Source organism: Myotis daubentonii, chromosome 3, assembly GCF_963259705.1.
Source record: "Myotis daubentonii chromosome 3, mMyoDau2.1, whole genome shotgun sequence".
Lineage (NCBI taxonomy): Eukaryota > Metazoa > Chordata > Mammalia > Chiroptera > Vespertilionidae > Myotis > Myotis daubentonii.
In genome coordinates this window covers 187,824,534-187,839,414 of record NC_081842.1, presented here as the reverse complement: position 1 = coordinate 187,839,414, position 14,881 = coordinate 187,824,534, and the positions used below count along the sequence as shown (strand labels likewise).

The 14,881-nt window shown below is 37.4% G+C and overlaps 1 protein-coding gene across 1 annotated transcript in view; it reads left to right on the top strand.

Moving 5' to 3' along the window:
• LOC132231119 (cytochrome P450 4X1) overlaps positions 1-14,881 on the top strand; it is a 45,667-nt gene that overhangs the window by 13,778 nt on the left and 17,008 nt on the right. Inside the window, exons 5-6 of the mRNA XM_059689678.1 lie at positions 1,839-1,966; positions 2,061-2,215. Coding sequence (XP_059545661.1) covers positions 1,839-1,966; positions 2,061-2,215 — 283 coding nt within the window. The remainder of the gene's footprint in view (positions 1-1,838; positions 1,967-2,060; positions 2,216-14,881) is intronic.

Sequence of the window (14,881 nt, the reverse complement as noted above, 5' to 3'; positions counted from 1 at the left end):
CAGGAGGCAGCTAATGGATGTTTCTCTCTCATCAATGTTTCTAACTCTCTATCCCTCTCCCTTCCTCTCTGTAAAAAATCAATAAAAAAGAAAAAAAAAGTGTTCTGATGTGTTGCAAAATACAACAGGAAATGGATTAGACATATGTGTAGTGGGTAGTGAAAGTCAAAGGGGGATGATTTCTAGAAATCAACCAATGTGCAAGTACCCTCTAAGTAATAGGTGTCTATGTAAACCTTTGCTATGTTTTTTGGAGTGACAAAAAAGAGGAAGATCTGGTTGACAGTCTTAGATATATTTTGAGATCCTATGGCAGTAAATCAAAGTAGTAAGATTCCAATGATAAATGCTATAGATGACAGGTAAGGAAATCTGGAGTAGCTATAATTGCTTCAAATTCAGAGGAGACACATTTATCATGAACTCTGAGCTGGACTTGAATATGTGAATAATATGGATGAGGAAACTTAGGCAGAGTGAGTTAGGTTAGTATGAACAAATGTTTGGAGGTTGTAATGGACTTGCCTGGTAGCCATAAATTACCAGGCAAATGATAAGTGTCTACATTAAAGTCACAGATGTGAGTTTCCTCAAGGAGGATCATTAGGAGCTGATTTACACTCTTCCAAAGGGGCATGAGAGGATGCGGAGGACTTCCTATGGGCAGTCCCTGGTTTATAAATGAGTTCTATTCATAAACTCCAGGTGTGAATGATACATTTTTAAATTGTACTTATTTAAAAATCAGACTAATAATGTACTAAGACAGTTTCATTGGAAACACTTCCAACCCCATAAACAAGCCAAAGTTTTCTTCCACCTTCATCTGCATGCCTATTTCTTTCTGCACGAGAGAACCACTGATTGGCTGGGTTCTCAGCCAAGCTCAGAGAAGCGGATTTTCCCTCCAGTCTGCTGGGACTGTGGTGAAAGTAAGTAAGTACCAGTCGAGGCAGAGAACTTGAGGTGCAGGTTAGAGTGAGAGGGGGCATGCTCTTCAGATTCTGGTGCTATGCAGCTTGGCTCACAATTTCATATCAGCCAGTGGTGGCCTTTGATTTTATCACCATTTCAGTCGACCATTTCTGTCTCCCTCACTTCTCAGTCCCACATTTCCCTGAGATTCCTCTCACCGCTCTTCCTTCTGCTGAATTGTGCCAAAGTGCCTCCAGCATTGAGCCTCCCCTTGGTTCTCCTTTCTTCTAAACTCACTTCTGTACTCGGTAAAACTTACATCATTCAGGGTGATAGCAATTGACTAAACAGTTGACACTTAGGTAAAAACTTTAAAAACATCTCTTAGCCTTTTTTTGTGTGGCCTCCAAATCCTTAGCACCTAGCTATAGGTATTGTCACTCAATAAATGTCAGTTGCTCTGAACTTAAACATTTAGACTTATTAGTATTTTTACTTTTAATGTTCCAAGTTTATTCTAAGTACAATTATGGTGGTTGGAAGTAGTAATGGGGTGAGGGAGCCTAGCAGTTTGGGGACTGAGGGTAGAGGAAGCCCTGGGCAGACTCCTTGTAATTATGGGTCTAGTATCAGGGATTATCTGTTTCAATAGGATCTTATCTGTTTAAAGGCAGAGTTATGGTAATAACTGAAAGGCCAACGATACTTAATTCAGCCATTTACTGGGCATCCGGTTGGCTCCATGCTCTTTCTCACCCAGCTGGGTGCATTTTCCCCCCTTCCTGATGCTAAGTAAACATTTAGCTTGTTTGCTTGGATGAATTTTGGCTCCTGCTAGGTTAGGGTTGTCTCCCTTACATCATAAGGGCAGGGTCACACAAAGGCACTTGGATGGTGATGTTGATCTTGACTTCCTGTTTCAGGATAAATGGGAGAAGATTTGTGGCACTCAGGAATCAGTTTTGGAGGTTTTTGAGGACATCAGCTTGATGAGCCTGGACACACTCATGAAATGCACTTTCAGCCAGGAGACCAACTGCCAGATAAACAGGTTAGTGACAGGAGGGCAAAAAAACCCAACAACCCACATTTGTTTGCCATTATCAGAGTCACCTATTGACATGTTATCTCCACTTTCTCTCTAGTACCCATGATCATTATACTAAAGGGTTAACTGAAGGCAGTGAAATCATCTATAACCGCATTTACAGTTTCTTATATCACTATGATATAATTTTCAAATTCAGCCCTAAGAAGCGCCACTTAAAGAAGATAATCAACAATTTGCATCAGTACACAGGTATGTCTTGGGTTTGGGTTGCCTGAGTGCATACGTTGTCATAACTGTATTGTGTCTGTGTAGAGGCATAAGCCAATGATACATAATTCAGCCATTTACTGGGTATCTGGTTGTGAAAAGAGAAAGAATTCTTGTTGTTAATGGAGCTTTTAAATGCAAGTCCTTTAAAGAAGTTTGCCACATTCATAGTAGTGTCTTATGAGAGAGAAGTTTTCAATGTATTCTATAATTTTTATTATGCACAATTTTTATTAATACAAATGTAACAAGTGGGCACTTAATGTTTCAAAGCATAAATAGCATTTGGCTATTTGCACCATGCTTGCAGTAATAATAACAAATGAAAAATATTCATGCAACACAGGAATGAATAGGGAAACAGAATAAACAGGGACATACAATCAAAGAAGGGGGAGATGGTGAGTTATCCAATTGGTATGAAGTTTAGTGTTGGAAGACAAATAAGTTCCAGAGAGCTGCTCTACAACATCGTGCCTGCAGTTAACAATACTGCAGTGTACGATTAAAATGCATTAAGTGGGTTAATCTCTAATAAGCATTATTACCAGAATAAAAAAATAAAATAAGTTTTAAAAGCTTGTTTCAAAATTATATAGTTTTAATAAAACATAAACAAAGAAGTTGAAATAGATTAAACTTTCTAAACAATTCAATATTACTTTTAATGAACATAACAATAGAAAATATTTATCAAACAGTTAATTAATCCTCCTTTAGCTCTACCAATTACTAGCAGTGTGACTTTGGGCAAGTTACTGCTTTGTATCAGTTTCATCTATAAAATGGAGATAAAAAAGGATGTAACTCATAGGTTTGTGGTGATGATGAAATATGTTTATATTTGTAAAGCACTTTGAACATTTCCTGGAATTGAATCAACATTAAATATCCTAATATATAAAGAGCCAGGGTCCATCACAACTGAAACGTCTGGATGAATGACCAAACACCAGGTTAGGGTCCCGGGCGGCGTGGCAGAAGTCAGTCCTGGGTCCCGGTGGCCTGTGGTGGGAGTTGGTCCTGGGTCCCAGCTGGCACAGCGGAAGTCGGTCCTGGGTCCCGGTGGCATGGCAGGAGTCCGTCCTGGGTCCCGGTGGCCCATGTGGGAGTCGGTGCTGGGTCCTGGATGCCCACAGTGTGGAAGCAGGAAGAGCTGTGGGCCCCATACCATGGCATGGCGGCGGGAAGGAGCTGTGGGAACAGAGCCATGCTGCCATTGGACTGGCCTCTTGGTCCCTCCCCCCGCCCTCAGGCTCTGGGGAGCCAGAGCCATGCTGTGATCAGACTGGCCTCTTGGCCCCTCCCTATGGGGTCCTAAATTGTGAGAGCATGCAGACTGGGTTGAGAGACCTCCCCCCCCACCACAGAGGGCACGAATTTTCATGCACCACGCCTCTAGTCCAGTGATGGCGAACCTATGACATGCATGTCCGAGGTGACACGCGAACTCATTTTTTTTGGTTGATTTTTCTTTGTTAAATGGCATTTAAATATATAACATAAATATCAAAAATATAAATCTTTGTTTTACTATGGTTGCAAATATCAAAAAATTTCTATATGTAGCATGGCACCAGAGTTAAGTTAGGGTTTTTCAAAATGCTGACACGCTGAGCTCAAAAGGTTTGCCATCACTGCTCTAGTCTATGTTTATAAAAGCTAAGCGGCTGAATGACTGGTCGACCAGTTGCTATGATGCACACTGACTACCAGGGGGCAGACATTCAATGCAGGAACCCACCCGATCAGCCCCAGGGGGGCCGGCCAGCCAACATCCCGTGGTTCCTTCCCCAGCCGGTCACCCCCCACATCAGCACCAGTCCCCGGCCAGGCCAAGGGACCCCACCTGTGCGTGAATTAATGTACCGGACCTCTAGTAATATATATTTTCCCTAGGAAATTTGCAAGATACACCTAAACATGCACACTCACACACATATAAATACATGAACATAGATATTGTTAGAAGGACACTCAGATAAGCAGATTAGAAACAATTTAAGACACAAATAGGCATTATGCATAGCAGTTCTCAAACCTGTTCCCGTGATGGCCCACATAGAAAATGTTAATATTTATATGCCTCATTGGAATAAATAAGAGTGGATTTTGTGGCATCAACATAGGACTTGGTGAAAAAATGTTTACATTTTCCTGATATTAAATAATTATGATTAAAAAATGCAAAGTGTTAGGGAAAAAATTAAATGTTAAATTTTAAATTTCTTTCAATTACAACTGACATTCAATGTTATATTAGTTTCAAATATGCAGCATAATGGTTATACACTTATATAACTTTCAAAGTAAGCCCCCCAGTAACTCTAGTACACCATACATACTATTACAGTAGTATTGACTAGAGGCCTGGTGCATGAAATTTGTACACTCGTCGGGGGGTGGTCCTTCAGCCCAGCCTGCACCCTCTTACAGTCCAGGAGCCCTTGGGGGATGTCTGACTGATGGCTAGGCCGCTCCCTGACATCCTTACTGCTACCGCAGAAGCAGAAGAGGCTCCTGCCACCACCGCTGAGCTCATCAGCCATGAGCCCAGCTTCTGGCTGAGTGGTACTCCCCCTGTGGGTGCACACTGATCACCAGGGAACAGCTCCTGTATTGAGCGTTTGCCTTCTGGTGGTCAGTGCACGTCATAGTGACCGGTCATTCTGCTGTTTGGTCAATTTGCATATTAGCATTTTATTATATAGGAAATCCCCTATGCTGTAGTTTACATCCCCTTGACTATTTTGTAACTTTCAATTTGTAATTCTTAATCCCTTCACCTTTTTCATCCAGCTTCCCTCCCCCTCCCATTTGGCAACCATCAAAATGTTCTCTGTATCAGATCGCCTGGAGAGAGGTGGGATCTGGGTCTGGGCTGGGGGGAGAAACGCATGCAGCTGGGACTAGAATCCCAGAGGGAGACTGTACTGCACCAAATCTGTGGCCCTTGGGGTCAGTGTAGCCCTCAAATGTGGAAGGGGGTCCACAGGGCTGCTGGAAGTGGGGGACGCTAGATCTAAGCTCACAGCCATGGGAGACTGTGCCCAGAAAGGCAGCCTGAAGTTCAATATTGGCTGTGCAGTGCCGGGGGGAGAAAGATGCGAGGCAGCACAGTTGCTTTGTCCTTTTTACTTCCTTGCTTTTGTTTGCTAAACCCAGTACATGGATCTTCCAATTAAAAACACTCACCAACACTGCAGAGGAAGGTGGTTTTTGTGGAAATTGGGGAGAAGAATGGGGAGAAATGAGCAGGAAACCAGCTCTAGGACAGTCCATCCCTCCAATCCAGTCTTAAGAGCAGCAGGGAAAGGAAAGGCCTAAACACCCCCAGGGAGCCCTAGGGGACTGGGTTGAGGGGCCATTTGGTCCCAGAAACTAATACAGAAACACCGCCACCCAGGAGCTGTGTCAGAATAGATGCTTGTGCAAATACAACTGAAGGCAGGCAGAGAAACAAAGTGAGCAGAGTGAGTCCACCTGCTTGAAATCAAGGCTGTGGCTTATGACGCAGAGGAGCGGTGGATCTCTGGGAACTTCAACACTGTACTGACTTCCTAACAGGAAACAGATATGCCAGGCAGAACAGTAGAGAAGGTCTTAAACCCATGGGTCATTGAAGCTCCTCTGAAGCGAATGAACTTCACTACTTCACTTTTTTATTTTTTATCTTTTACTTAAGAAACTAACATTTTTTTCACTTTATTTTACATTTTTATTATTATATTGTTATTTTTAATTATTATTACTATTATGTCACCATTTTCTAAAGTTTTATTTTATTTTTTCTTTATTTTATTTTAATTTTATTGGATTAGTGTTCTACATTCTATTTTTATTTTTATTTTAGCATTATTTTACTCTATCTCGATTTTTCCTTTATGCCAACACTTTTTTCCTCACTTTTCCCTTTTTCATCCTGTTTCTCTTACCTTGTTCCTGCTTTAGTTTTTCTCTACCATTTCTTTTTACTCCCTGTTAAAAATTGACCTTACTCATATATCTGATTTCCTATCCCCTACTCCAAGTCCATGCACACTTCTCTTTTCTCTTTCTTCACTAGTCAAATTTTTTTTCTTTCTTCCTGTCTTGTTGTTGTTTGTTTGTTTGATTCTTTAGTAGTTTGGTTTTTTTCCTGTTTTTTTATGCTTCTCTTTTTTCTCCCCTTGCTTGTTCTCTTCTACTAATAACTTAATTAGTTTCAATGACCAACTCAGGACTATCTACTCTCTATTATCCTTTTCCAAAAATAGATGAATACATAGATAGATAGACTAAAGAAAGGGGGAAAAATTATACACATATATACAAATTTTCATATATATATATACATATATATATATATATATATATATTTCAATTTTTTTGTATTTTGCTTTTTACTTTTCTTCTTATACACTCACTCTCTTTCTCCCTCCTCTATACTGAATTGTGGCTATTTCCCCATTCATTCAATTACTTGACCTTTCATGCTGAAAATAAGTTCTGCCTCTTCAGATTCTGCTTCCCTCCTTCTTTTTTGGGTATTCGTTGTTTGCATTTTTTAGATTAGTTGTCGGGTTTTTTGAGTTTTCTCCCCATATACATATACTTCTTCCCCTTCTTTTTTCTTCTCTTTCTTTTCTCTCTTAGCTTTTTCTCTTTCTCAATATCATTTTTGCACTCTTTTCTCTCCCCTAATTCTCTTTTCTCTGGTGGTCACCTTTATTTGAGGTTATTGGTATCGTGAATACATTCGTGTTTGATGCCCTCTGTCTTGTGTCTTGTCATGTTGTATTTTGTGCCTTTAAGTCAACGCAGTAGAGAGTGAACTTCATAACCAGACACCCTGAGAGTAGGGAAAATGGAGAGACAAAGAAACACCCTCCATACAAAAGAAAAGGAGGAATCACCAGAAAAGGAAGTAAACAAAATGGAAGCAAGCAATATTTCAGAGAAAGAATTCAGAACAATGGTCATAAGGACGCTGAAAAGATTGGAAGACAAATTTAACAACATGCGTAAGAAACCAAGAGGAAATGAAGTACCAAAAAGAAATGAAGAATGACATCGCTGCAATAAAGAATACAATAGAAAACATCAATAGCAGATTAGAAGAAGTGGAAGACTGCATCAGTGAGCCAGAAGACAAGGTAGGAAAATATACCCAAGCAGAGCAGCAACTGGAAAAAAAAACTTAAATAAGCAGGAGGAGAGCCTAAGGGAGCTTTGAGACAACACAAAATGAAACAACATTTGCATAACAGGGGTGACAGAAGGAGAGGAAACTGAACAAGGAATAGAAAACCTGTTTGAAGAAATAATGACAGAAAACTTCCCTAACGTTGGGAAGAAAACACTCACACAAGTTCAAGAAGCTCACAGAGTCCCAAACAAGGTGAACCCAAAAAGACTGACACCAAGACACATTATAATTAAATTGGCAAACACCAACGACAAAGTAAGAATCTTAAAGGCTGCCAGAGAGAGGCAGAAAGTGACCTACAAGGGATTCCCCCATCAGACTAGTGACTGATTTCTCAACAGAAACACATGAGGCCAGAAGGGAATGGAATGAAATATACAAAGTCATGCACAGCAAGGGTCTGAATCCAAGAATACTATAACCAGCAAGGCTATCAATCAAAATTGAAGATGAAATCAGGAGCTTCACAGACAAAAAAGGACTAAGGGAGTTTATTACCAGCAATGCAAGAAAAGCTAAAGGGACTGCTATAAAAAGAAGGAATAGGAAGGGAAGAAGAAACACAGGCATAAATAATAAAAATGGCGACAAACAAGTACCTATCGATAATAACTTTAAATGTAAATGGATTAAATGCCCCAATCAAAAGACATAGATTAGCTGAATGGATGAGAAAACATGACCCATATATCTGCTGTGTACCAGAGACCCACCTCAGAACAAAGCACTCACACAAACTGATAGTGAAGGGATGGAAAAAGAAATTTTCAAGCGAATGGAAATGAAAAAAAAAAGCTGGGGTAGCAATACTTATATCTGACAAATTAGACCTCAAAGTAAATGCCATAACCAGAGATAAGAAATGCCACTTCATAATACTAAAGGGAACAATTTAACAAGAAGATATAACTATGATAACCATATATGCACTCAATACAGGAGCACCCAAATGCGTAAGAAAACTTCTGGAAAACATCAAGGGAGAGGTCAACAGCTATACAGTCATAGTAAGGGACTTTAATACCCTACTAACACCACTGGATAAATCCTCTAAACAAAAAATCAGCAAAGAAACATCTATCCTAAATGACTCACTAGATCAGATGGAATTAATTGACATCTATAGAACATTTCACCCCAAAGCCACAGAATATACATTCTTCTCAAATGCACACAGGTCATTTTCAAAGATAGACCACATATTGGGACACAGGAAAAGTCTCTTCAAATTCAAGAATATAGAAATCATATCAAGCATCTTCTCAGATCATAATGGCATGAAATTAGAAATCAACTATATTAAAAACAATGAAAAAAATCAAACACTTGGAGGCTAATTAGCATACTATTAAACAACAATTGGGTTACCAAAGAGATCAAAGAAGAAATAAAAAGCATCCTGGTAACAAACGACAATGAAAATACAACAATCCAAAATCTATGAGACACAGTGAAAGCAGTCTTGAGAAGGAAGTTCATAGCTCCACAGGCCTACCTCAAAAAACAAGAAAAATAAAAGATAATAAATTATTTAACCCTACAAATCAAAGAGTTAGAAAGAGAGCAATAAGAAAAGCCCACCTATGCAAAAAGAGGGAAATAATAAAGATCAGAGTGGAAATAAATGACATAGAGACCAAAAAAAAAAGTATAAAAGATCAACAAAACCAAGAGCTAGTTCTTTGAAAAGGATAACCAAGATTAATGAACCTCTAGCCAGGCTTGTCAAAAGGCAAATAGAGAGGACCCAAATAAACAAAATCAGAAATGAAAGAGGTGAAGTAACAACCAATCCCACAGAAATACAAATGATTATGAAAAAATACTATGAACAACTCTATTCCAACAAAATGGACAACGTAGAAAAATGGACATATTCTTAGAAAAATACAAGTTCCCAAAACTCAATCAGGAAGAATAAAAAAAAATTGAATAGGCTGATAACTACTGAAGAAATTGAAGCAGTGATCAAAAATCTTCCAGCAAACAAAAGTTCTGGTCTGGATAGCTTTACAGGAGAGTTCTACCAAGCATTCAAAGAGGAACTATCCTCCTCAGACTATTCCAAAAAATTTAGGAGGAAGGCACACTCCCAAGCTCTTTCTATGAAGCCAGCATTAGCCTAATTCTGAAAACAGACAAAGACAGCGCAAAAAAAGAGTACAGGCCAATATCCTTGATGAACATAGATGCTAAAATCCTCAACAAAATTCTAGCAAATCGAGTCCAGCATTACATTAGGAAGGTTATACACCATGAAAAAGTGGGATTTATTCCAGGGATGCAAAGATGGTATACAATATCTGCAAATCAATAAGTGTGATACATCACATAAACAAATTGAGGGACAAAAATCACATAATCATATCAATCGATGCAGAAAAAGCATTTGACAAAATCCAACACCCTTTCTTGATTAAAAAGTTTCAGCAAACTGGGAATAGAGGGATCATACCTCAACATAATGAAAGCCTTTTATGACAAACCTACAGTCAACATCATACTCAATGGGAAAAAAACTAAATCCATTTCCCCTAAGAACAGAAATAAGACAAGGATGCCCACTTTCAACACTCCTGTTCTATATAGTATTGGAAATGCTAGTCATAGCGATCAGACAAGAAGAAATAAAAGGCATCCAAAGGGAAAAGAAGTAAAACTGTCCTTATTCATAGATGACATGATCTATACATAGAAAACCCCAAAGACTCCATCAAAAAACTACTAGACCTAATAAATGAATTCAGCAATGTAGCAGTATATAAAATTAACACCCAGAAATCTATGGCCTTTTTATACACCAATAATGAGCTCACAGAAAGAGAAACTTAAAAAGAAAATCCCATTTACCATTGCAATAAAAAAATTAAAATACCTAGGAATAAACTTAACTAAGGAGGTAAAAGACCTGTACTCAGAAAACTACAGGACATTGAAAAAGACATAGAGGAGGACATAATCAGATGGAAGAACATACCATGTTCATGGATTGGTAGAATCAACATCATTAAAATGTCCATGCAACCCAAAGCAATATACAGAGTCAATGCAATTCCCATTAAAATACCAATGGCATATTTCAAAGATCTAGAACAAACTCTCCAAAAATTCATTTGGAATAAAAAAAAGACCCTGAATAGCCACAGCAATCCTGAGAAAGAAGAACAAAGATGAAGGGATCACATTACCAGATATCAAGCTATATTACCAAGCCACGGTTCTCAAAACTGCCTGGTACAGGCACAAGAACAGACATATAGACCAATGGAACAGATCAAAGAACCCATAAATTGACCTAAGCCATTATTCTCAATTAATATTTTACAAAGGAGGCAAGTGCATACAATGGAGTCAAGAAAGTCTCTTCAATAAATGGTGTTGGGAAATTTGGTCAGATACAGACAAAAAAAAATGAAACTTATCACCAACTTATACCATACACAAAACAAACTCAAAATGGCTAAAGGACTTAAATATAAGATGAGAAACCATAAAAATCCTACAAGACTCCATAGGCAGCAAAATATCAGACATATGTCATAACAATATCTTTACTAGCACAGCTTTTAGGACAATGGAGACTAAGGAGAAAATAAACCAATGGGACTATTTCAAAATAAAAAACTTCTACACAGCAAAAGAAACCATCAACAAAACAACAAGAAAGCCCACTGCATGGAAGAACATATTTACCAATGCTATTTCAGATAAGGGTTTAGTCTCCAAAATTTACAGAGAACTCATACAACTTAACAAAAGGAAGATAAACGATCCAATCAAAAAATGGGCAAAGGACCTAAGTAGACACTTTTTGAAAGAGGACATACAGAGGCCAAGAGACATATGAAAACATGCTCAAAATCACAAATCATCCAAGAGATGCAAATCAAAACAACAATGAGGTACAACCTCACACCTGTCAGAATGGCTATCATCAACAAATCAACAAATGACAAGTGCTGGAGAGGATGTGGAGAAAAAGGAACCCTCATGCACTGCTGGTGGAAATGCAAACTGGTGCATCCATTGTGGAAGACATTATGGAGTTTCCTCAAAAAGTTAAAAATGGAACTCCCGTTTGGCCCACTAATCCCACTTCTAGGAATATATCCCAAGAAACCGAAAACACTAATTAGAAGGGATATATGTACCCCTATGTTCATAGCAGCACAATTTATAATAGTTAATATTTGTAAACAGCCTAAGTGTCCATCAGCAGATGAGTGGATTAAATAACAAGAAAGGGAGAGGAGAGAGAGAGAGAGAGATGCATCAATGATGAGAGAGAATCATTGATCAGCTGCCTCCTGCACACCTCACACTAGGGACTGAGCCCAAAACCTGGGCATGTGCCCCAACTGGGAGTCGAACTGTGACTTCTTGGTTCATAGGTCAATGCTGAGCTATGCCAGTCTCTTTTGTTTCTTTTGCCTAACGAGAATAATCAGAAAAAAAATATTACTAAGAACAATGTCAGAGAGTTTACTGCCTATGTTTTCTCCAAGGCAGTAAGATAACTATAACCTGGTAGTATAACTTGATATCAGGTAATGTGATACCTCCAATTTTGTCCTTTTGCAAAATTGCTGTGACTATTTGGGGTCTTTTGTGATGCAATATAAATTTTTGGATTATTTATTCTGGTTTTGCAAAAAAAAAAATGCTACTGGTATTTTAATAGGGATTGCATTGAATCTACAGATTGCTTTGGGTAGTATGTACACTTTAATAATGCTAATTCTTCCATGAGAACAATGTATACTTGCATTTATTTGTATATTCTTAATTTCTTTTTTCAACATTTTTAATTTTCTGATTACAGGTATTTTACCTCCTTGGTTAAATTTATCCCTAGGTATTTTATTTATTTTTTTCTAATGCAGTTTTAAATGGGATTGTTTGCTTCAATTCTCTGATAGTTCATTGTTGGCATATAAAAATGCAACCAATTTCAGTACATTAATTTTTGTCTTATTGCTTTACTGAATTAATTTATCAGTTCTAATATTATTTTTGTGGACTCTTTTGGATTTTTTTATGTATGGTATCATGTCATCTGCAAATAATGACAGTTTTATTTTTTCCTTTCCAATTTGGATGCCTTTTATTTCTTTTTCTTATCTGATTGCTGTAGCTAGGCCTTCCAATACTATGTTGAATAGAAGTGATGAAAGTGGACATACTTGTCTTGTTCTTTATTTTAAGGAAACACTTTTAGCTTTTCACTGTTGAGTATGATATTGGCTGTGGGTTTGTCATATATAGCCTTTATTATGCTAATGTATGTTTCCTCTATTCCCACTTTGCTGAGAATTATTATAAATGGATGTTGGATTTTGTCAAATGCTTCTTCTGCATCTATTAATATGATCATATGATTTTTATCCTTCATTTTGTTTATGTAGTTTATCACATTACAACCAATCAATTGATTTGTGGATACTGAATTGACCTTGCATCCCAGGAATAAATCCCACTTGATCATGGTGTATGATCTATTTAATGTACTGCTGATTTCGGTTTGCTAATATTTTGTTAATTTTTATATTTATGGTCATGAGGGATATTGGTCTATAATTTCCTCTTTTGTAAAGTATTTGTCTGGTTTTGGAATCAGGGTAATGTTGGCTTTATAAAAGGAGCTTGGGAGTCTTCCCTCCTCCTCTTCAATTTTTTGAAATACTTTGAGAAGGATAGGTGTTAGTTCTTCTTTGAATATTTGGTAAAATTCACCCATGAAACCATTTGGTCCAGTATTTATGTTGGTTAGGAGATTTTTGATTACTGCTTTGATTTCATTAGTTGTAATCAGTCTGGTAAGAGTTTCTTTTTGCTTCAGTCTTGAAAGATTGTGTTTCTGGGAAGTTATCCATTTCTTCCAGGTTGTCCAATTTGTTGGCATATAATTGTTCGTAGTATTTTCTTATAACCTTTTATATTTTTACGATGTCAGTTGTCATCTTTCACTTCTGATTTTATTTATTTGGGTTCTCTCTCCTTTTTATTGGTAAGACTGCTTATATATTTATAAATTTTGTTTGTTTTTTCAAGGAGTCAGCTCTTGGTTTCATTTATCTTTTATATTGTTTCTTGGACTCTATTTCATTATTCCCAATCTGCCCTTTATAATTTTTTCCTTCTACTTACTTGGGGGTTTGTTGTTCTTTTCCTAGTTCCTTTGATAGATTGTTTATTTGAGATTTTTCTTGTTTCTTGAGGAAAGTCTATATTGCTATGAATTTCCTTCTTAGAACTGCATTGGCTGTGTCCCATAGATTTGGGGTCATAATGTTTTCATTATCATTTGTCTCAGGTATCTTTTGAGTTCTTCCTTGATCTCATTGTTAACCTATTCATTGTTTAGTAGCATGTTATTTAGCCTCCATGTGTTTGTGTGTTTTTTAGTTTTCTTCTTATAATTGATTTCTAGTTGCATACCACTGTGATCTAGTTGCATAGAGAAAATGTTCAATATGATTTCAACCTTCTTAAATGCATTGGGACTTGTTTTGTAGCCTAACATGTGGTCTATCCTAGAAAATATTCCATGTACATTCTGCTGCTTTGGTATAAAATGTTCTGAAAATATTAAGTTAAATCCATCTGGTATAATGTACCATTTACAGCCACTGTTTTTCTGTTTGGTGATCTATCAATTGATTTCAATGGGGTGTTAAAGTCTCCTACTATAACTGGTCTGTCCCTTTATATCTGTCATTATTACCTTTCTATCTAGTTGATCCTGCATTGGGTGCATAAATGTTTACAAGGGTTATATATTCTTGTTTGATTGATCCTTTATTATTATGAAATGTCCTTCTTTATCTCTTAGTATAGCCTTTGTTTTAAAGTCTATTTTGTCTGGCCCAGCTGGAGTGGCTCAGTTGGTTGAGTGTTGTCTTATGAACCAAAAGGTTTCTGGTTTGATTCCAAGTCTGGGCACACACCTGGGCTGTGGGTTCAATCCCTGGTTAGAACATGTATGGAAGTCAACCGATCAATGTTTCTCTCTCAATGTTTATCTATCTATCTATCTATCTATCTATTTATCTATCTATCTATCTATCTACCTGTCTATCTATCTATCTTCCTTCCTGTTTCTAAGCATATCCTCTGGTGAGGATTTTAAAAAAGAAATCTATTTTGTTTGATATACGTATTGCTAACTCAGCTTTTTTAATTGTTTTCATTTGCATGAAATATCTTTTTCCACCCTTTACTTTCAGACTGTATATATCTTTCAATCTGAAATGCATCTCTTGTAGGCAGCATATATATGGATCTTGTTGCTTATCCATTCAACTACCCTATGTCTTTCGATTGGAGCATTCAATCCATTTACATTTAAAGTAGTGATTGATAGGTACATATTTATTGCCCTGTTAGTCTTTATAACTATGTTCCCCTTTTTTCTTCTTCTTAAAGAAGACCCTTTAATATTTCTTATAATACTGATTTGG